We start from the raw sequence: 24,065 nt of genomic DNA on the forward strand, positions 1-24,065 counted from the left end.
GTATTATTCCTGAAAGTTACCCTTACGGGCCTTACCTTTACTGTGCATTTACCCTGACTCCCTGAGTTATATGCCACATCGGTGCAACGCCACAGCCATAAGGCACGCAGCCTTGTGCTTGGAAACTACATCAGGCTATTCACCCAAAGCTGAGAGTCTGAGGAGACACAATGACTATGACTGGTCTTTGCCCTAAAATGCCCTTTGTCCCCCCCCCCTCCCTGAAAGTGCTTAAGTGCCAACTCAGAGAAACTGGCAAGTGGCAACTATAGCTCACAACACTGCCTTGAGGCTGCATAAGACTAATCTTCAGCAGTTCAGAGGCTCTGGCAATTCACACACAAAAAAATAACTAGCAAGTTTCCAAGTTATGTCTATCTAAGGAGTTAGGACCTCACCTCAGGGTCCTCAGCCAGTCCATCATGTTCATGTGATGTGATGATGTGCCTATTGTATTGCAGAGCTGGAAAAGTCATAATTTTTTCTGAAATATTGCAGCTCTAATATCATAGGTATACCTAATTTAACTAGCTATGAAATCTAGCAGGTCTAAATTAACTTGGTAGTTGGTACACGATTAAGCATTTTTTTTCTGTAAATCTTTTTTCATTTTTGAAACAATTTCAGAAGGCTATGTTAGGTCTGGCAACAAATCCTAAAATCCTCAACAATTTTTGGCCAAGAACCTAGTCTTGGTTACACAAATAACGCAATGCCAACTTTATAAACTTTATATTAGGGCACTGCCATGCACAATGTTTATGACACTATACTGGACTAACTGTCAATGCATGTTTCATTGTGTGACCAGACTCCAGAGCATTTTTGGTTTCTATGAAAGATTTTTATTCTAGAATATTTTTGAACTACAAGGTTTTAACATGCCTGTGGATATAAATAATTTAACAGATGGCTGGTTGGAATTGGAAAGTGACCCAGGTAAGAGTTTTCACTTTTCAATCACTAAAATTTATTTTTCTTCATTTCTTATTGTTCAAATTATTTATTAACTGATATGATATATTGGTCTAGATAATGAAGAGTGGTAGAAGGCCAGAAATTTTAAATTTTGATAAATGATGAGGTATTGACGTCCAATGTTCATCCATTTCACTATCTTGACACCAAGGTATGGCTGATAATATTACAAAGTATATAGTAGTGTATAATTATATATAGTAGTGATGGCCATATAGTAGTGGCCATGCAACTTCACTACAGAAGCTCAACTCTTTGGTTATCACAATATTATAGCTAAGGCACCCATCCTGCACTGAGGCCCTTTGAGTATAATATACGGAAAAATGGCAATCACTGTAATTATATTGAATATATTATTTATGTTTATACATTAGAGTTTGGTCAAAATAAGCTTAGTGCTTTGGATCAGATTTCAGAATATACGTAATAAATAGTCCTTGAGTTATAATACAAATTTATTGGTTTTAATATTGATGAGATATTTTTTATGAGGTTCAAATACATCAGATTGAGGTTAGATTGTGGGGTTTATATATGTATATATTATGTCTTGAATACTTTGATGTCTAGATTATGTCTTGAATACTTTGATTATGTCTTGAATACTTTGATTTGAAGTGTCTAGCTGAGTAAGCTGACCAGCACAATTCATTTTATTTATCACTAAATCATCAACTGATTGCCTCTGTCAATACCTAGGCCAATGTTTTTGACTACAACTTCCAGCTATAAGTTTCAATTGGCATACATACTATGCATATATATTGTAACTTTTAGTGTCAATCTTTATTTTGATGCATTTTGTGGTCAATAACATGTTACGGTTAACCAGAGGTTAATTTACCATAGAATTCATTGTTACAGTATGTATATTGTTGATATGTCTAGCTAAGAATGTTTTACCAACATTAACATCATTATGAAAGTGTTAATTTTCTCATCATTTCAGGTCTCTTCACTCTGCTACTTGAGGACATGGGTGTTCGTGGGGTCCAAGTTGAAGAGGTTTATGATTTGCAGAAAGGCTTTGAAGGAAAAGTTCTAGGATTCATTTTCCTTTTCAAGTAAGTTTAATCCACTTCATATACCTTGAATGATTTTGTTTTAATCTGAACAATTGTAGATTGGAAGCTGACATTGAAATAAGTGTAGCTGTTATTTTGTTGACAATGAATTTATGTTCAAGAGGCGAATTTAAAAAAACCTTCATTTAAATGATAATTTTCTTCTAATGTTCTGTGTTCCATTATGAGAAAGTCATACCTTTCCTAAAATGCATTTGACTCAAATGTCATGCCATGACATTTGAGTCAAATGCATCTTTGAACAACATCACCATGAACAACATCACCCATCATCAATGAACAACATCACCATGACTCATGGTGATGTTGTTCACATGTTCACTTCATCTAACATGGCCTAATGTTCTTTTTTTTGTGTAAGGCTCTATTGTATGATTGTATGGGAGCATGAAAAATAAAATCAGATTTATTTGAATCTTTTTACTAGTTGTGTTCATTATGATTACCTACTTTATAATGGCTTCTCAGGCCTCACAAATTTATAATTCATAATTTTTCTATTCTATTCTATGGAATAGCTTCAAATTTTAAGTCTTTTATCCATTGCAGGTGGATTGAAGAAAGAAGATCTAGGAGGAAAATAGTGGAAAATACTGACAACTATGTAACTGATGAAAATATAGTCAACAACATGTTTTTTGCTCAACAAGTATGTTTGTTTTTTGAGCCCTGTAATAATTGATGTTCATTGTTTTAAGAATGATAATTACTTTCATTTTAATATTCTGGTTGGAAATACGGTATTGCTGATTTTTGCTATTGATAGTTTAGTCACAATAACCAACCATGCAATTCAACTTGATAGTTGATACATTTAGACATCTGTATCAGATACGCTTTTATTGTCATGATTATCTACAAAATGTATTCAAGTGCTGCCCTCATTTCAGCCATCAGTAACCTTGGTATCCTGAATACCATTTTATTTCATCTGCGCTTCTGCTGAAGTGTTGTTGGCAACTAGGGTGTGCAATTTACTACCGTAGTGGCGCACTACACTCCCGTGTAACTATAGATCAATTTGTCAAGTTAACCTACATGGTTGATCTGTATGGTAAGTCTAGCTTTTCACATATAATCTCAAACAACACTGAATTATTTGTGTAATAAGTCATATTTTCTTGTAACAGATGGTACCAAACAGCTGTGCCACGCACTCGTTGGTGTCAGTGTTGCTGAACTGTCCTCACCTGGACTTGGGTGCTACACTGGATCGGCTCAAGGCCCACACAGTTGCCATGACACCTGAGAACAAAGTTAGTTATTAGAATATCAAACCACGTTTCTGGAATATAAATGAGTGATTCGGCAGTTTAATCAAATTTACTTGAGGCGTTACTTATATTTTGAATAAATGTATACCAGTGTTTTAGCTATTATAAGATCAGTGACAATAAATGAAGTGATGAGACAGAAAGCTGTTGACTGTGATGAAAAACTAGAAAAATGTGAGATTGAACTTGCCACATGCCAGCAAATTGTCTTACTGAGAAGAACTAGTACTGAGGACACCACTTTCAATTATATGCATACATACAACAATTATCTTGAAGTCATATTTTGATTGTTATTACTATAACAACTAATGATACACATTCCGTGGGCATCTATTTAACTTTTTTACCAATTTTTAGCCTGTTGCAGATTTTTCTCATAATCTTAACCTTACAGTGGTCGCCCTACGAATTTCCTCAGTATCAAAACCGACTGTAGAGGCTATACTCATTTGGACGATTTTTGCACGGGACCGCTGTAGGGTTAATATTGTGAGTTTTGTTTTTCAATCAAGAGTCACTTGATAGTTGAATTCTGTGCTAGTGTCACAGCATTTTATGTTTTTCATTATATTCATAAATAGCAGCTTACCCCAGAATTTCCTGCAAATTGAAAATATCGCAATCCTGAATTCCGTTATCCCGCAACTGGTTATCCTACCCGTGATGAATCTCGTCATCCTGAATCCAGTTAATACTTTATTAATTGTACCTTTTAATATATATTACCATGCCAACCTACGTTCAGCATGGAACGCCTATTCAACTATCAGTTGAAATCTGATAACATCTAAATTTTTAATTTTATATGAAATCAATATCTACTTAGGTTAAATTATACCAATTTTAAAAAATTTAACCTATATATATTTTGTGAAAAAGGATTGAAGCATACACATACACAGTAAATTCGTGCAAAATATTATCAGAAATTTGTTATCACATTGAGAAAGTGGCGTATACAATCTGCATCTGATTTAAAAATATAAATGAACTTCATCCAGGGCTGGGCAATAGGCAACACCCCCGAGTTGGCGAACGCTCACAACGCCCACGCAGCACCACAGGCCAGACGTCGTCCTCCCGACCAACGAGACCTTCCACTTCGTGTCTTATGTGCCCATTGGCGGGTCTCTTATGGAGCTCGATGGACTCAAGCCTTACCCCATTGATCATGGTGTGACATGGTGTCTTTTGATGCACTGATATGTTTGCGGTGTAGGTAGTGTTTCTGCACATGTACTTGACTAAAATTTAATTTTTCTTCCATGGTCATTGATCATGGTGTGACATGGTGTCTTTTGAAGCACTGATATATGCAGTGTCGTGTTTCTGCGCATGTATTTGACTAAAATTCGATGTTTTCTTCCATCGTCATTGCTCATGGAGTCATGATGTGACATGGTGTTTTTTGATGCACTGATATATGCGGTGTCTTGTTTCTGCACATGTACTTGACTACAATTACATTTTTTCTTCCATTGCCATTGATCATGGTGTGACATGGTGTCTTTTGAAGCACTGATATATGCGGTGTCGTGTTTCTGCACATGTGCTTGACTAAAATTAAATGTTTTCTACCATCGTCATTGATCATGATGTGACATGGTGTCTTTTGATGCACTGATATATGCGGTGTCGTGTTTCTGCACATGTACTTGACTAAAATTAAATGTTTTCTTCCATCGTCATTGATCATGACGTGACGTGGTGTTTTTCGATATATTAGTTATAAGTGTGATTTTTCTTCACGCTAATTTTTCCTTGTCATTCTTCATCAAGTGTTCCTCACAAAAAATTGAATGTTTTATTTCATCGCCATTGATCACAGCGTGACTTGCGGCTTTTAATTGAGACATGAACTCTATAGTTGGTGCCGTGCTTCTTACGTGTGATTTACATGCTTTTCACTTGGAGTTAAATGTTGTCTTCCATTTTTATGAAGTAATCCTGGCAATTTTTTAAATTTCTTCTATGCTCAGAGATTAGTTTCTTTTTAAGAAAATCTACTGAATTCATTGATTTCGAAGCTAATATTTAAACATTTTCTCTACTCTCGTGATTTTTTCTGGTTTATTTTTTGGCGAGCTGTAAATCAGCAAATCAACTAGTTAGTGACGGGTTGTTAGTGTTCTCAGCTTGAACTTCACAGTTAACTCACGGAGTGTTGTTGGCAGTTTGAACTTGACAGAACACTAACAGCTTATTATTGTTAATTAGGTTGCACATGGCAGTCCACAAAGGATCATATATCCTTGTCCAACTTGACTCGAAGGACCGTTCTCAGCTCCTATACTTTCAAAAAAAGTTATGAGATCGTAAGTTCATCAGCCAATCATAGACGGTCTTTCAAGCAAAATCCACCAATCATAGACAAGAAGATAGAGCGTAAGTACTTACGTTCACTTAACGAATTTTGAAAGTATGGCCCCAGGTCCGTGGCAAGAAGGCGAGGACTGGACGGAGCAGTTCAGGCGCGTCATCAGCGCCAGGCTGGGCGGGCGCGCTAACGGAGAGCCTTACCACGACATTCGCTTCAGCCTCATGGCCGTCGTGCCTGACAAGATTACCCTGCACAGCGAGCGTCTGCTCACCCTCGCTGCTCACAAGTCCGTGGTGAAATACTTACTTTTGATAAATAGTCTATTAGTGAATTCATGACTTCAGATGATGGTGAATGACTTTTTTTCAAAGGTTGTATAATGTATATTGTATGATAACGCATATTACTATAATACTACCGGTTTTGCTATTAATAAAATATAATATAATAGACTATGCTATACTATTTATTAATTATAGTATAATGTAAGGTATTAAAATAACACTCATGATGCTGAGTTTATAGTGAATGACTTTTAATGAATATTTACGAAACATTTTCAGGTAATGTATTGGCTTCCATTCTTCAGTACTATAGAATATCGTCTGATCCCTCGAATAGAATTACCCTACATTTCAATGAAGTCAGCTCTAATCGTATCATCTCTTCCTACAGTTTTTCATTGCCTGTACTATGTATTTCAATGGTACAAGAATTTCATTTACATGTATGATATTCATATATATCCAGTAACATCTGCTATAAATTGCAGTTATTCTCTATTTGAATCGTTAATGATTACCCTAGTAAAGTTTAACAATTGTTGTTACTTCCTCAGACAAAAACTAATGGACGCCTTCAAGAGATACGTCGAGGAGAACTGCGCTCACTACTTGAACATAAAGGAGGGGGAGACTCTGGAAGAATGTGGCAAGTAAACTAAATTCAGTCATGGTAGTTCGTGAAAAAATATTTACGCTTCCAGTGATCTGATTTCTGCCCAGATGATTATTGGCTTCCATTCATCCATGCTTAAATGTTATCTTGTATGAGCACTATTTTTCTCCCGCATGTTTGCTATTGTCTCTAGCTTTGGTCTTACTGCAGATGCTGCTCATGGAATTGTGTCCAATTCTGACGACATGGAGCACTCAGGGCAGGTGAGTTGATTTATCCACTCTGTTGCGTTTGGTTCGTCTTTCAGATCACTCTTCAGATGTACCATTTTGTTTATATTACTAATCTAATCATATGATCTACAACTTGGTCAATTATTATATTTTTAAGTTGAACTTAGTTTCAGTAAAAGAACTGGGTTGAATTGGAATTCATTTTGAATTTGCTTGCCCTTGCGCAGCAAAAGCTGTGAAAATATATTATTGGAGATACAGTTTGTTATCATATGAAATGCAAGTGTTTCCTCAAATTTTGTGATAAGAATTATGTCGTCTTTGATTATTAATTTGGTCAATATTTCCTTTCAGATGGACAAAAATTCAAATGACGCAGCTGAAGGTAAGTTCTCGCGTATTGTAAGAATATATAATCAACTTCTAGGGTCACTAATTTCTCTTGAAGTCGAGCTGCCCTAGTTCTTATGTACTTTTCTTACTCTTTCGCAAAGTAAAGACATGCAAATTACCTTGACAAGAGCATCAATGACTTCGGATTTTAGTGTCTACTTGATAATGTTCTTTTGATTCCCTCGGATTCTCCTTAAAATTATTCTGTTATATGCTGCTTTTACCGCTTTTTTGGGAGGGAAGTTGCTAGCTATGTCACTTTATTTGACCAAAAAGGGAATGCCAATAAATGATCCAACTAATATTTTAGGAGAAAAACAATTCCTCTTGTAATCAGCTATCATCCTACACCTATCAGTACAAATGATAATGAGTTATGCTGACTACAGTCGAAAGAACTTCATAAAAAGCGTGAGAGAATTTCCCAAATCAAGTACTGACTTTCATTTATTGTGTTCAGATGTAAAAGAAGGCAAAGATAAGGGTTGCGATAAGAAAATCATCCTGCCTCCTGTCCTGAACTCGGCTCACCCAACCCTGGACCATTGCCTCGACTTGGACTTCATTAACAATGTCACAGGTAAGACCAACTCCCACCAAACTTGTTGGTAGGCTACAGCCAGATTCTAGGTCACGTGATAGTTGTAAAATATGTTACACGATAAAATATTTTGACGGATTTCATAACATTTGTTTGTAATCAGATCATTTTGAGAGAGTTCTATGGGCTCTTCAAAATTTAAATTGATTTATTCATATCTAGTCCGCACAGTTTATTAACTCTCCAGAACAAAGCCTATTTCGTAAGTTTGGACAAAACGATTGACAAAATTGTTTGTGCATTACCGCAGATAACGTTTTGGACGGTCGCTGTATGTCGCTCTTGTCGGAGCTCATCGCCATCATCGACGTTGAGTCGGACAACAGTGAAATGCTGCTCAAGGACGAGCAGGAGAAGCGCGTCCGATACAAGGTGCGAGGTTTTATTGGCCATAATGACCTGCATGATCTAAAAATTTATGTGTTCTATTAAAATACATTTTCAATCATTTGACTCCGTGACAAACGTGTGTGTTGTGTATGGTAATCGCGTACCATACACAACTCTTGATTCAAATCCTGTGTATCAGTTTCTGAATTGCAGCAAAATTTCTGACGATTCATTCTTAGGAGGGCAATATTAATGATTATCAATCAATTGTCTTATGGCCACAACTTTTAGCGGTCCTCAGATCGCTGGTCTGATGATTCTTCGACCACTGGTCTAACGATATCTCTTATACACATCTAGATGTGTATAAGAGACAGGTGCCAGGCTGGGCGGGCGCGCTAACGGAGAGCCTTACCACGACATTCGCTTCAGCCTCATGGCCGTCGTGCCTGACAAGATTACCCTGCACAGCGAGCGTCTGCTCACCCTCGCTGCTCACAAGTCCGTGGTGAAATACTTACTTTTGATAAATAGTCTATTAGTGAATTCATGACTTCAGATGATGGTGAATGACTTTTTTTCAAAGGTTGTATAATGTATATTGTATGATAACGCATATTACTATAATACTACCGGTTTTGCTATTAATAAAATATAATATAATAGACTATGCTATACTATTTATTNAGCCCTCAAAACCAAGCAACTTGTGTATCCTCAGGACAAAAGGTCATGCAAAGATTTTCTCTGCATTTCTTGAGAATTTTTTTTGCGAAGTGTGTACTGAAGAGCGTAAAAGAGTCAGAAAAATTATTGTTTGTTCTCTCTCACTGGCTGGGACGAATTAAATGTATTGTGTTTTCCACAGTGTCCTTTTCGTATAACAATATGCAACGTGTTTTCAAACGCTTAAGTGAATTAAGATATCCGTAGGGTCGAAGCACGAGTAGATGAACTTGATGATTTTGCTGAACCATCATATGACTGAGACATTTAAATCGAACAATTTTTACTACTGCATAACTTTTTGTCTTAAATAGCGTTTACCTTTAGTCTGTCCGTTGAGCAATCATTCAGTTCTTTTTCTGCCATAATTTTATCGTCACCTCAGTAAATATTTGTCGGTATGTCGCAGGGGCGTTGCTAAGTCGGCATCGAGCAGCAGCTGCAAAGGCACCTCGTCAACAGCAGGCGCAGTGTCGACCGCCACCGGCAGTTGCAAGAAGCGCGGCCGCAAGAAGAAAGCAAAACCTAAGCGCAAAAGATGAACACCTGACGGCTGTTCCTTCGCATTAACTCAGCTATATCTATATATTGGTTTGAACTGTGCCAAACATTTTTACTAATGCTGAACGATTGATTGATTAGTATAGGATTACCTCTCACTTTGTAGCTGCCATGTCACAATTAGCTTTGCAGTCACAGCGTCAACCTTGTTTGATACCCTTGTCCACTTTTTCCGTAAGTCAGCGTTGAATATATAGGTATATATATTTTTTATTGAATTTCACAATTTTGCGCATAAAGTAAGCGTGTGACGACTGCAACAAGAACAAACTGCCACTCCCTTAACGACTGTACATAAGTAACCAGATGGTCACATACATGCTTTTTTTAACCGAAATTCCTGACGTTCCTCAGGTCCGCGAGTTCATGGTTGTCACTATCTGTGCACGGCTTGACAAAGCAAGCTGCGGATATCGTATCGGCATTCCATCTATTCATATTTAATTGAAAATGTATATATTTTCAACAGTTTTTTCTTACCATTATTCGTGTATATCACTCTTATGGTGTACATGTCAATATATGGTTTCTCGAAATAAATTTTCATTGTTAGTTGCAGGAGAGACCGGCAACCACGTGACTGTCGTGAAGTTTCGTTCGAACGCAGGCGACCGGCGCTCTGTTCTCAATTAAATTCATATTTATGCTTTATCTAGAGTAGGTTAAAAACCAGTGAAACAATCTCTTATTTATTAAAATTAATTTATGTGTGTAATTCAACACAACGGAAAATAAAATTAAAATATTGTTGCAATAAGTGGGTTCAGCTGAGATGAATCTACTATAGTTTCAGCTGACCCACAAAGTCATCGCTAAAGCTTAAGGCAGTTAAGGCTTCATCATCCTAAAGCAGCGTGAGTAAACTAAGCTTAAGCTACACATCGCATTGTGCGTTTCTATTATTTAAGCGCTAAAACAATAAGATTATTCCAACCTCTTATTATTAATAGTAGTAGTAGTGTAAAATATCGATTACAATTCATTCGGTATTTATTCTAGCTTTATGCATATCGCTTGTAGTAACGCAAAGCTTATTATAAATCTCTTCATAAAATCAACAAGATTTCCCATTTTTTAACAAATCGCTTTTTGTTGCTCTCACCAACACAAGTTACACACAGCACACGTTGGCTTACAATGTTCATACATCAGTCTACGTAATACCGGGGGAGACTGCGTGTCAAAAGCGTATAGTTTGCATCCTGTATACCAGTACCGGTGCATTGTTACTTTTCTAATTTATTTTCATTTACTACCGTTATATTAGTACCTAATTACTTGCACAACCTTTTTGTATCCGCTTTAAATTATTTAGTTGTCCCGAAAGTATTAGGTAAACAAAATTTGAAAAGGGCTTAGGTATTCATGCAGCAACAGAAAAAAATTACCAATATTTACGGCTTTTTCGGCCTAATTCGTAGATACTATAAAGCTTAACAGGCGTGGTGAGCAGTAAAGAGGTGAATAGCCATAAATATGAAACTCTTTGCTTTTACCAACCACATTATTATCAGTCACAGCTGCACCGTTGAAACGGGAAGACGCTTACGTAGTCTATTTACTTATAATATAAGTTTATTAGCTCGTATTGAAGCCTATAAACCAAGGCAACCATGATGGAACAGTATTATTATTGTATATTTTGCTTAGAATCAGTTATATTAATTTATATCGTATCATGACGATCCTGAACATTGATTACATTCAACATTAAGATGCTCAATCACGCTCTATCTTGATTGCCCAGAACAATTGTTAACGAATATTATTATTGTTCCATTGACTAAAGCTGATTAAACATTCCGATCATAATTCGAAAACAAAATTTGTGTCAATATCTTAAAAATGCGCTGCCTGGAAATGTTGATTTTTGATCGATTAAAAATTACATAGAAATAAGAAATTACCTCTTCTCATCAAGTTATGAGCCATGCCTTTATATAAAAATACCACATTTATCGCTTAAATAATACAAGTATTCATAACAAATAAATTTCAAGACTTTTTCTAGCATCATAACGACGGAAATTTTTAGGAAAAATGTCAGATATCGTAGTTTCCATCGCATTTGCCCGGACTAGGTAAACAGTCATTAATATCAAATTTGGAGTTAAAAGTTCTTTTCTTCTTAAAACAATCTACGGCACATCAAATTGCAAACTTTATCCAGCATGTGCAGTGCCATTGAAATGCACATTAACAATGATTATTCAAGACATCGAGGCATGCTGTAAAACAAATTCAACATATCCAATTCCAACATATCCAAAATACATATCCAATTGTGCGTTTAGATTCTGTGCAAGCCGTTGTGATTGATGAAACCATAGAAAATTGCGAAATAACAAGCTACCGGTAACACAGATGGCTGATACGACTAATATTCATGATAAAATAAATTGAAAGATGACGCTAAGTTAATGAAACGAAGGAACGGACCAAAGCATTTGCACGGAGTATTTTCATTGGTGTATTGCTTGTGCGGCTGCGACAACATACAAACTGCACAATAGCAAGCGTATCATCAGTGTGAATTAAAAGCTAATTTTCAAAGCTCCAGCCTTTAAAAAATGAACAAATACAACGAAGATATTAACAGTTTTTGACTTCATAGCCAACAACTCGATGGTTATCAATTCTTCGTTGGAAGTGAAAGAAGACAAAACTGTGAACATGATCTAGCTTCCTATTCATGTGCAAACGATAGGCTAGCTACCTCAGCAACAGATAATCCTTTGGTTTAGTAAACACATGGGACTAATTTGGGTAGAGTACATATTGATGGCTTCGGAAGCTGGCGCTCAACAGCAAGATTTTCAATTATCTAACCGTCGATTTCAACTCTCTTTCATCAGTATTTTTGCTGACCTGCGAGAAGCAGTTTGCCTACTTCAACTCCAGCTCTTATCTAGAATGAAAGACCTCCGCTAGTGTGTGAATTCTTAGCCTCCTAAATCACGACACTTCATCACACGCATCACTAGCCAGCACTCGCACCACAACCCGACACTAACATCACTACCCGGCACTCGCATCACTATCCGACACTCGTATCACTACCCGACACTTACATCACTACCCAGCACTCGCATCACTATCCGACTCTTACATCGTTGGTTCGTTCACTAATCATCTTCAGGAGTCTGAGATGGCGACTTTAACGAAGAGGGCGGACGGTGCGAGGGACTTGCCCGTGATGTCCGTGAGGTGAACGTGTCGGTAACCTGAACAAAACACAATAAATCAAGACTCAAGTATCTGTATCATTCAAAGCTGGCAGCAGTATAGGAAAACTCAAGAAAACTTGAAAGAAATTATCACTTTCTATTTTAAACATGGGCGTTTTTCATTTCCATTTCTTTCGCACATTTGATCGAAAGAAAGGAAGTTTTTATCAATATAAACTAAAAATACCGTATGAAATCAAATAAATAATTTATTAACCAATATTTCATTCTAGCCCACTCTGACGCATGTTAACAAATTCAAATTCATGTAAATTTGATCCACCGCGACTATGATTGAATTTGGCAAAGAAATTAAAGCAAATATTAAAATTAGCCTATAAAGCCAACATCAGCAAATGTACACCACATTAGTGAATGTTCGTCACATCGTCGATTGATCATCAAATCAATGCGTGTAGTACATCGCATCAATAAATGAATAAATCGGAGAATGTACTCTACATCAGTGAGTGTTCACTAATTCAAGGCATGAACACCACATCAAAAAATGAACACATTAGTGAATGTTCATCACATTCTAAGCAAATGTTCACCACATTCTGAGCAAATGTTCATCACATTCTAAGCAAATGTTCACCACATTCTGAGCAAATGTTCACCACATTCTGAGCAAATATTCACCACATTCTGATGTGGTGAAATGTTCACAACTAGGTACCGGTCTGGAGGCTGTTCACCACATTCTGAGCAAATGTTCACCACATTGACACATTCTGAGCAAATGTTCACCACATTGAGCAAATGTTCACTACTAGGTACCGGTCTGGAGGCTAGTGAAGGGTATGCAGGCGAGGGCGAGCACGGCGTCGCGGGCCATGGAGCTTTCGTCGCGCACGCTGAAGTAGATGAGCGCGATGGGGGCGACCTTCAGGCGAAGCTCTAGCGTCTGGTCCCACACGGGGTTAAACCCTGTAACGTGACACCACCTCATTAAAGTCATTATTATGAACAGGAGCCCTGATAAGATAATTAAACCCAGCAACGTAATACTTCTTTTAAGATTCACTCGTCATAAAGCTCAATCTTCGTTCTTTAACCCTTTAGCGGGCAAGCATTGAATATCCAGAAATTAAAATTTCAGAAACCATTTCAAGAAAGTAAGAAGTATTGTACAATATATTTATTTATATGAATTTTTGCAAATTTTGCCTATTGAAGGTTTAAATCGCACTTGAAGAATTCAATAAATGCAATCATTACACAAAATTTTTCTTTATAATTAAAATTCAGTTTATGCAAATGAAAAATTAGAAACATAAAAATTTAATTTAATTAAATTTAATCAAGTTGCCAAAATAAATAAATATATATATATTGATACTTCCAAATTTTAAAGAAAATGCGGAAAGAGCGTCAATTCCATTGTCCGAGTCAAAACCTTCATTGCAGCTGGTGATGCTATATTATGATGCTATATTAGATGTACTATTTCATCCGTACTTGTTTGATTTAAAAGACAAATGCCTCCATTTCCCAAACATTCTTCCCCGAACTCAAGTCCCCGAATGCCAGAGCTGCAGACACCGAGCGCCAGTATTTCGCACGTCTTTTCTTCGCTGAGAATGTGAGAGGCATTTTATTCCGAGCCATTTTTGGAGGATCTCATACAATGGCCAGCAGCTCATTACCTCGGGAGAATTAAGCCTTGCCCTCTCATCCATTGTGCCCCAAGCTTATCAAGAACCTGGCAATCTGTCAATACCGACCTCCAGTCTGGCAACGTAACTACCTTCCACTTGGTATGTTAATCTAAGTCACTACCAGTCACGTGGCATGTTATTTTCCGTCACAACCAGTCACGCTGTATGAAGTCCTCCCTAATTACCAGTCACGTTTCGTATTCAACCAACGATTTATATAACACGGTGGAGTATGACGTAGTGGCCAGTTTCGTTGTATTAAAGCTTTTGCTTTCAGAGTTAATTTGCACAGTTTTATGCATTCGGAGAAAATACCTTAATTATAGTACCCTATAATTATAATAAGATCAAACGTCTATTGGGGTATATATATTATATATATATATACCCCATTAAAATCATTATTATGAACAGGAGCCATGCTAAGATAATTTAACCCTGTAACGTAACACCCCTATTAAGATGCACTCGTCATAAAGCTCAATCTTCGTTATTTAAATATATTAGAACTAATTATTACTTTCCATCATTCATTCCCCATTCGTATATATTTTTTCCAAAACCCGAAGTTTTTGAAATCTCAATAAACCATCGAGTTTGTTTATGCTGAGATGGCGTTCGCAACTGCTGTGATAACCATCGTTAATTAAAGCCGGTTTCCAAGTTAAGACAATTCATGAGGTTCACATTGTAGAGGTCTTGGCTGATGATAATGATAATCCCGTTATAATGACCCAGGTATAATAATATTAATAATAATAGCGGTTTCAGCGCTTAGTAGGCCGTAGGCCCGTCGCCGATTCTTAACATCGCAGAACATTCACAGCATTTTGCAGTCTCGAACTCGCAACTCACTGCTACAATTCTGCTTTGCTTAACCGCCCGGCCTCCTCGCTGATTCTGACCAGAAACTGGCGCACAGAGCTGGGATCGAACCCGCGCCTCTCTGCTTCAATCCTGGTACTCTAAACTTTAACCACTGGGCCACCCTGTGACGATCACGTTCAAATAATGACAATACCGTTCTTAAATCAAGCTAATCTTGAGTATTGAGTAACACCGTTATTCTTGATGGTGCTCGTTCGCTGCTTCTGCTTATCCTCAGGATGTCCTCGGGCTTTGAGCTGCACGTAGGGGTCGGCGATGTCTCCCTTCTTCTCTGCCGGCGGCAGATGCTGGCCGCTCAAGATCGTCACTCTCAGCACCTTCATCGTGCTGCGCGACAAATATGTGTCAATTTTACTGCAGTTCTGACGCGCATTTTTACCGCTAATTTTTGTTGCATGAACTGAGCGCAGTTGATGTATTAGTTACCTTTTTATTTCGGATTTTTCATTAAAAATATAAACAGAATTAGGAAGAATTTACTTAGGACCGAGGTTGTTGGGGTCGTAGGGCTGCAGACCGCGGAGTATGGCGGGCTTCAGAACGTATCCGCAGTTTCCGTTGCTACGGAACAGCGCCTCGTTGTAGAACATCGGCTTGTCGTCCGTCTGCATGTTGAGCGTCACTGAAAACACGTTCGCATATCACGGTAAGCTGTGGCACACGTTCAAACTCCGACAACAGAAGTCCGAAATGAAATCCCTAGCCTCCGCATTCTTAGACTCGTGCGACTTTCTTAGATCCCAAATAAATCTTCTAGATTGAGTTGCCATGCGACGTCGGAAAAAATTCATGAGTCAGATCCAATATTTTCTATAACTGCAGGCTTGACGCATGAATGATGTAGTAAATAACCGGAAAGATTGACCGATTTATTTTAAGCTATTGCAATATTCAAACAGCTGGGTTTGTAAATTGCGTTTCTATTTAGTTGAGTCACTAACAAATTTGCATGTTGAATATTAAAAAAAGGCAATAAAAAAGCAGCTGAGCATACAACGTACTGGAAAAAAAACACGGTAGAACAAATTTCAGAGAGAATCTAAATAAAAAATAATTCATTACTTTAAACTTAAACGAAAAAATATTCATCTATTTGATAGATTGATTCACTTTGAGCGTTGAATATGAAGCTTAAGAACAATTCACTGACCGACTTGTGCCCCAACACTCCAGAAGGGGTAAGTCTTCAGGTTGGAAGAGGTTGAATAAGAAGCTTAAGAACAATTCACTAACCGACTTGTGCCCCAACACTCCAGAAGGGGTAAGTCTTCAGGTTGGAAGAGTCGGTGCGGGTTCCGAGAGGGTAGATCTTAGCAATCTGCCGCTGCGTGAACTTTATGAACTCATTGGGGTAAGTTTCGAACAAGTCCATAGCTTTGTTCTCCCGCAGTGATGGGAAGTGCACACACTTGTCTGGTGATTAACAATTATTTAATAATGCAATGATTTGGCGTTGAATCCACAAGCATCTCAACTTTCTTGATGTTGAGATGACTAACATGAACTTTGATGATTAACACACGCCATCTAAAAACTTGCAACTTTATGATGTACCAAGCGCAATTGTCATATAATAAATGACACGACGCATGGGCTTTCAAAGTTAGCTTGTACGGAACACAAAACTCCCCTCGCAAAAATTCACGCTCCCTCACGAAGTTTCAACAAGAATCATCGTAAAACTTGCAACTTTATGATGTACCAAGCGCAATTGTCATATAATAAATGACACGACGCATGGGCTTTCAAAGTTAGCTTATACGGAACACAAAACTCCCCTCGCAAAAATTCACGCTCCCTCACGAAGTTTCAACAAGAATCATCGTAACTTATGCATCACATTTAAAAAGAAGTCGAAAAGATTCTCAAATATGTGATATTTCCAGCTATATTGTTATGGCTTTCAAATCTGTTTAGATTTGATTTTGTTCATGATAAAACTATGGCGTGATTATTATTATTATTATCATTATTATTATTATTATTATTGTTCCACGAAGAGATTGTCGTGGCGTCTCGTTCAGATCGAACTTCGAGGGCACGTTACAAGTGGCTAAAAAAGACACGAGAGGATAAAAACAGATGACGTCTATGCTAAAAATAAATTATTTCTGTACACAAATAATCGTAATGATAGAAAAAATTACCGCTAACCCATTACGAAAACAGCTATAAAATATAAAATAATATAGTTTAGTATTGTATAATATAATATACGATAATAGTTAATACTGACCACTGGCGAACGATGTAGCAAAGGATGTGAACTTCTTGCTTTCACAGACGTTCACGACTTCAGCGAGCTCCGGCGCCATCGGCTTGTGTTGCTTCTGTGTCGCAGCAGCAAAAAAAGCGTAAATTCGTATACAAAATAATTCGTAATATATAAATAAAATAAAATAAATAATTCGTAATATATGATAAAAGAATTATAATTTATTAAAAATAATAAATTATAATTCGTAATGCTAGATTCGCAGAAACAATAAGCAAATTCGTCTGTACTTTTAAAAAATGTGATATAAATGTAGTGAAATAACTACACGAATAGAATATACACAATAAATACAACTTGCCGCTGCAAATAAGTTCAGTTTCTTTTTCTAATTGAGATTTAAATGTTAAATAGTCCCTGAAAAAACTTCAATTTGGAGCACGCTAATTTTTCTGTAAATCTTAATTATAGTAAATGTTTGCTTAATTTTCTACATCTCTGTCATGACTAGATATTAAACATCGTTTTGCTCAATAATCACACTATACAAGCACCATAAAATAATTCAACTTCAACACAAAAACGACTTAGTATTTATTATTTATATAAAAGGCTTCGAGATCAGTGCATCAACTTGTCGATACGTGGTATTTAATTAATATGATAAGTACATGTTACGATTTTGTTGAACATTAATTCGATTTCTTCAGCTGTATCAGAATTAATTCAGAACGCATGTCTAAAAAGATTCGTTTGGTAAAGTTATGTTTGGTTAAATATGATAACCATTGCATATAAATACATAACAACACGTAAAAAGCAAGCAAGAAAACACTCGATAATTCAACACAATAAAACTGTTTTAAATATAGCCACATGAAAATAATTTCTGCCAAGAAACAAATATTAGGTGCAGATTGCACACGTTTACCCATGTCGTTTATTTTCTTAGTGTAAGATAGTCGAAAAAGAGAAGCAATGAGCAATTTTTTTTTTTTTTAAAGGCCTCCCACACCCACCATTCCAATTGCTCCATTCCATTCAATGAGCAATTGACCCCACAAATGAGCAATTGCTCATTTGTGGCCCACAATGAGCAATTGCTCAATTTAAAAAAAAAAGCAATGAGCCCCACAAATTTTAGTTCAAAGCAAGCCAGGGATGTTGAAGTTATTCAGTAGCAATCGGAAATGTTGATATCGATGTTTTACGTAAATAGAAAATTAACAGACTATTGGAATGCAAAGAAATTTCCAAGATAATTTTACCAAAATTTATTGTAAATATTTCATTAATTTTATTCGCTTTGATATTCTTGGCCAGAAATGATTTTTTTAAATAGCTTTATCACACGATGGAATAACTTAGGGTTTTCTGCAAAGCGTGAAGTGAAAGCATAACAAATAAAATGAACGAATTCTAAATTTTATGGAATAGCTTTTAAGAACACGGACATTCACAAGAAGCAAGATCATTCATAGTTGGTAACATGTATGATGAATGCTGCATGTCTGCAAGAGCTTAAGTTATAGATGATGCATAACCAACAAAAACAAACAACATTGCATGAACGAACAATGAACGGCTTATGCTCAAACGGAAGCACCGATGTTTTACATGAATATATAATTTTTAGAAATTCCACAGCAATGAAATATATATAAAAACCCTCCAAAAACGCATAATCCGATACATTATGGCTGGCAGTCAAACTTCCGTAAAAATATTCCGAGGATCAAGTTAAAATACAGAACAACCTTCTTTTAATAATGATAGATAAGAATATATTTTATAATTCATTTATAGTTGCACCTCATTAAATATAATTTAATTGTCTTAGAAGTGAGAATATTTATCTTTACTTTCATAAAAAACCGTCGTTTGTAGAGGTACTACAGCAATAAAATTTAAACTTAATGGTTCGGAATATGGTTCGCAATGAATTGAAGTTTCCTATTTAAAGTGGAACAAAATTTACGAATATTAAAGTGATGGAAGAGGCAACAAAATTTAACCCGTCGTAACTAAAAGTTACACTCAAATACAATGCCCCACACACAAAAACAAAGATTACTTTCGAGGAGACTTTGCGACTCGACAACTTCCGGGATACACGTTCTGATGAAGGCTTAGGTTCCGAAATCGAGCCGTTGTCGCCCTGTACAGATATTTTAGTAAACACCTGGTAACTGATATTTTATTTTCTTGAAAAGAATACAATCTTCTCGCCATAAATGCTTGCCAATAATGATAAATTAACTTTACAGACTCAAGACTTAAGGCGCAACTCAAGGCATATCAGGACTAAAGGAGCGTGGGGCTGAAACTTTACGAGCTCACGAATGTGCTAGAAGTGCTAGAAGTATAAACAAATCGTATGATTTACAAAGGAATTAGTGCAAGCAATATGAACATTTCGCCTGCGTTTACAAGGAGTTAGTGCAATACAAGCAACTGTTAGCATCCAAAAGAGCGAACGATGCTCGTGCAATAAAAGTGACCCAAAAGAATTTTCGATTAAGTTAAAAAATTGCGAATTTTCTAGCCAGAGAACTTTCTTTCATCTCCGACTCAAGGTCGTACCCTCAATTCTCGTATTAAGAAATAACAAATTTGTCAATTGAGAGTAGGATTTAAGATTTTTTGAATAGGATTCAGTTTTTACTGCAGAAATGTCAAAGGAAAGAGAATCTTGAAGAAAAAATTGCAAAATTGTTAACGGCTGAATTTCAAATTTAAAAACAAATTTCTGAGGATGTTCTCTGGGACACTCCACAATATTAGGCATAGAAGCAGAGTTGCCACCGAAAAGAGATTAATTAAATTAGGATAGAGGCCTTCGTTACGACCTTTAATTCGTCGTTCGAGGCCAGACACGTCAAGGAAGATTTCAAGAAATCAATCTGCAAGTCAACAAAAATAGTCACTGCTACACACGCGTTATGCGAGAGAGAACATGGCAAGAGTCTTGCCTTCATACCAGCCATATTCTGAGGTAAGAGAAAAATGAGATAGAAAACGGTGTATGTGTTGTCAGCATGGAAGCCATCAATGGNGAGGCCAGACACGTCAAGGAAGATTTCAAGAAATCAATCTGCAAGTCAACAAGAATAATCATTCTTTATATAATTTATATGATTCTTTATATTCTTTATAATTATAGCAGTGATTATAATCACTGCTACACACGCGTTATGCGAGAGAGAACATGGCAAGAGTCTTGCCTTCATACCAGCCATATTCTGAGGTAAGAGAAAAAATGAGATAGAAAGAGAAAAATAAGAGAGATAGAAGAGAAAAAGTAAGAGAAATATAAGAGAAGGGAGAAAAATAAGATAGAGAATAAGAGAAAAAAAAGATAGAAAACAGTGTTTGTGTTGTCAGTATGGAAACCATTAATGGCCGTGATCAAGCTACAAACTTGTACGCCGTTGGATTGTCGCACGGCAACAAAACCTAAAATTACATTTTAAAACGCGTTTTAGAGAAAAATGATGCGCCAGTTAGTACAAATGTTGACAGTAATTATTATTTTATTAGATCTCACACAAAAGACAGTGTGAGAGGCAGCGCTCAGCTACAAAATGCCGGGAAGTGACAAATGATTAGGTGACAACATCCAAAGCGCAGCCTCCTACAATCCAGGAACATGAACTGAAATTCGTAAAACGCGGAATTCATCCGGTCAACGAAACGAGAAAATTTAAATAGAGCAACATTTACTACACTTTTAAAAACATAAGCCTCGTAGGCATTCATCTACGAATAGGTACGAGCTTGGAACTTGTTTTCACACTTGCGCCAAGAAGTTTAAAATCTCTAAATTCTTAAAGTATTTTATCTAAGACTTTTAACAATTGTGACTTTAGGAAACTAATTTCGTTGCCCGATGACTCAGAATTAGTCTCGATGCATACACTTACACAACGTGCCTGCCGTTGTGATTTACTATTATGATCTGCATTAAAAACACAAATATATTCTCAAATATATGTTAACTAATCAACCTGAATCATTTCCAATTTAATCTGCGTTGTCCACGCAGCTACCATAAACCAGCTGACAATTCTGTTCATTTACGCATTCACAAGTTCAAATCCTGTGCATGAACACTGCGCATGCTGGAGAAATGTCTCTTCAAAACACTCGTGGTCATCGTCGCATCACCAGTTATATTAGTGGGGATAAAATTGAAAAGTTAGTAAATGGCAGGTCGGGAGGAAGGATCTGCGCTGTTAGAAAAATTACCGTTAACGGTATTACCGGCGTTTCAGTGGCCGGTCGGCACGTGAAAAGAAAAACCGTGTCACCGTTTTTATTCTAATTTAACATTAGAAATCCGTAAAACATCTGATAAAAACGGCGAAACAGTTTATTTTCACGTGACGACCGGCCACTGGAACGCCAGTGGGACCGTTTTTTCACCGTTTTTTTCTAAGAGTGATTGCGCTTGTCTTTACCTTCCTCCAAGAGCTAGACTTGCGCCTCAAGCTTGTGTGGCTCTTTTTCCGGATGGACTGAAGAAGAAGCCGTAGAAAAAAAGAGTGCATGTACAGTATAGAAAAGTAGGAAATAACGGCAGAGAAGAAACATCCTAAGGTTTACGGTGACTCTATCCCAGAAGAAAAGTGATATTTTTATCAGGCGAAAACTTAGCTAAGAAAATGCAATTCGAGTGACAAATCAGGGAGCATGAAAACAGTCCGGCAATAGCGTCCTTATCGCCATCTTCTGAGAACTGAATTACTGCCGCTTCATTAACTTATATTCCATAGGTAGACCCATATTAAAGCTTTCATCTATTGTAGTTTATAATTAAGAAGGAATATGCGTCAATGTCATCCTGTAAACTAAATAGAGTTATCGTCACATATTAAACTTGAAGGGAATCGCGAAATTAACAAAAGATAAATGTAGGAATATCCTCCATAATTAAATAATGATTGAAGTGAAGTTAAATAAGGTCAGCAAACAAATATTTATTGTGCATTGAAGCATCGATAAGGTGATAGCAAAATAAAGTTAAGGTAATATGAACTGAAAAAATTCACTGCCTCAAGGAATTGTTTAAGAAATGAAGCAATTTGTGGGAAGACAAAGGATTGCAATCGATATCAGCAATTGGAGGTTAAACGAATGAAAACAAACAGAACTCGTTGAGTCATCATACAAATTTAGTGATTGTTTAAAAGGCAAAATAATACCTAATAGCTTTGTACAAGTAAACTAAATTCATCAGCAAACATCGCAGAACAATGAGACTCGTTCGGTCGCCGTAGAGGCAGCGCTAAGGTTCAGTTCATGCGGGCAACGAAATCTTGACAACAACGGAGAGGCAGATTTAGATAAGTAATATTGAGAAGTATCGAAAAGACCAGTTATATCAGACAAATTTTATATGAGTTAATAAAAAATGAAGAGTTAATAAAAAATTATATAAATCTAGTACATATATATGTTAGTCTTGAAGAGGATCACGAATGAAAAAATGTAGAATCAAACTTTTCAATGTACCTACGAGAGGCAGCGGTAATGTTCGCGTATACTTGTAGACGACATGCATGCGTACGTTAGTATCTACTGTACATATGTTTGATGGAGCACACGTAGCCACTTGTAGATCACATCATCTTTCAATCATCACACGGCAATTAAAAGAATTTGAAAATCATTCAAATTTAAAATCAAGTTGTTCAATCAGAAACCAGGTTTCGTTTATTCGGTTTATTAACGGTTTCGGTTTGGTTTATTATTCAGTTTGCGGTTATCAATCCAAGTGAATAAAATTACAAATTACATGGAGCAAATGTAGTTTTGATTAATTGATTAAAACACATAAATTTTAAGAATTAATTTAATTAATTAATTAAAATACTATATTAACTATTTCGAACAACTACAAGCCAAAATAAAAAGGCAATTAATGTCACTACCTTGCAGGAATAATCGGTCATGCATGCATTGTTATAAAGTCAACCAACCGGTTAACGGAAAAATGGAACCCTTAACTACACCGGGAGTATGGAATCTGTTTCTACATGTTGGCAGAATTAACACTTGTCTTTCCGATTCATTTACCGTGGTAAATCAAATAACTATACCAAGGCCTAGTAACTAAACTTACTCTCTGTAGAAAACTGTTGCCGTTTGCCTACTGGATAATTAAACATGTTAAATGCAGTTCTTATTCAAAGGCCAGGTAACTAAAGTTACTGTCAGTAGACAAAGGATAATTACGCGTCGATTGATCATTGACCGTGATCAATACAATCAGTACTCAAATGCCTCATAATCAACAAAGAGTTAAGGCTTTAGAAGAACGCTACGAGTCACTCACCGCCCTGGAGACCGCAGCGCCGTCCTCAGCGTCGATGTAGTCTATGGCGTCCTGATCATCGTCTGCCTCATCGTCGTCCTCTATTTCCGTCCCTGTTGATAATAACCGATTATATTTCCGTCCCTGTTGGCAATAACCGATTATATTTCTGTCCCTGTTGACAATAACTGATTATATTTCCGTCCCTGTTGACAATAACTGATTATATTTCCGTCCCTGTTGACAATAACTGATTATATTTCCGTCCCTGTTGACAATAACTGATTATATTTCCGTCCCTGTTGACAATAACCGATTATATTTCCGTCCCTGTTGACAATAACTGATTATATT

The 24,065-nt window shown here is 36.6% G+C and overlaps 2 protein-coding genes across 2 annotated transcripts in view; one reads left to right on the top strand and one right to left on the bottom strand.

The window, feature by feature from the left end:
* The first annotated feature begins 564 nt into the window (after positions 1–564).
* LOC108667589 (ubiquitin carboxyl-terminal hydrolase calypso-like) lies at positions 565–9,417 on the top strand. The gene is given in 14 exon segments (XM_018154632.2): positions 565–939; positions 1,931–2,045; positions 2,616–2,715; positions 3,197–3,322; positions 4,345–4,421; positions 4,423–4,517; positions 5,775–5,949; positions 6,502–6,593; positions 6,771–6,823; positions 7,148–7,178; positions 7,647–7,766; positions 8,038–8,159; positions 8,491–8,618; positions 9,253–9,417. Coding segments are annotated over 14 exon segments (1,425 nt in total). The 5' UTR covers positions 565–881; the 3' UTR covers positions 9,386–9,417.
* A 686-nt stretch (positions 9,418–10,103) lies between these two features.
* Positions 10,104–24,065, bottom strand: part of LOC108667590 (1-phosphatidylinositol 4,5-bisphosphate phosphodiesterase delta-1) — a 39,431-nt gene continuing 25,469 nt past the window's right edge. The window contains exons 15-23 of the mRNA XM_047883699.1: positions 23,733–23,824; positions 21,856–21,912; positions 19,470–19,553; positions 17,417–17,510; positions 16,414–16,593; positions 15,661–15,802; positions 15,353–15,507; positions 13,412–13,561; positions 10,104–12,628 (exon numbers count right to left, since the gene is read on the bottom strand). Of these exons, the coding sequence (XP_047739655.1) occupies positions 12,540–12,628; positions 13,412–13,561; positions 15,353–15,507; positions 15,661–15,802; positions 16,414–16,593; positions 17,417–17,510; positions 19,470–19,553; positions 21,856–21,912; positions 23,733–23,824 (1,043 nt within the window). The 3' untranslated portion in view covers positions 10,104–12,539. The remainder of the gene's footprint in view (positions 12,629–13,411; positions 13,562–15,352; positions 15,508–15,660; positions 15,803–16,413; positions 16,594–17,416; positions 17,511–19,469; positions 19,554–21,855; positions 21,913–23,732; positions 23,825–24,065) is intronic.

This window comes from Hyalella azteca, unplaced genomic scaffold (assembly GCF_000764305.2).
Source record: "Hyalella azteca isolate HAZT.00-mixed unplaced genomic scaffold, Hazt_2.0.2 contig13490, whole genome shotgun sequence".
Lineage (NCBI taxonomy): Eukaryota > Metazoa > Arthropoda > Malacostraca > Amphipoda > Hyalellidae > Hyalella > Hyalella azteca.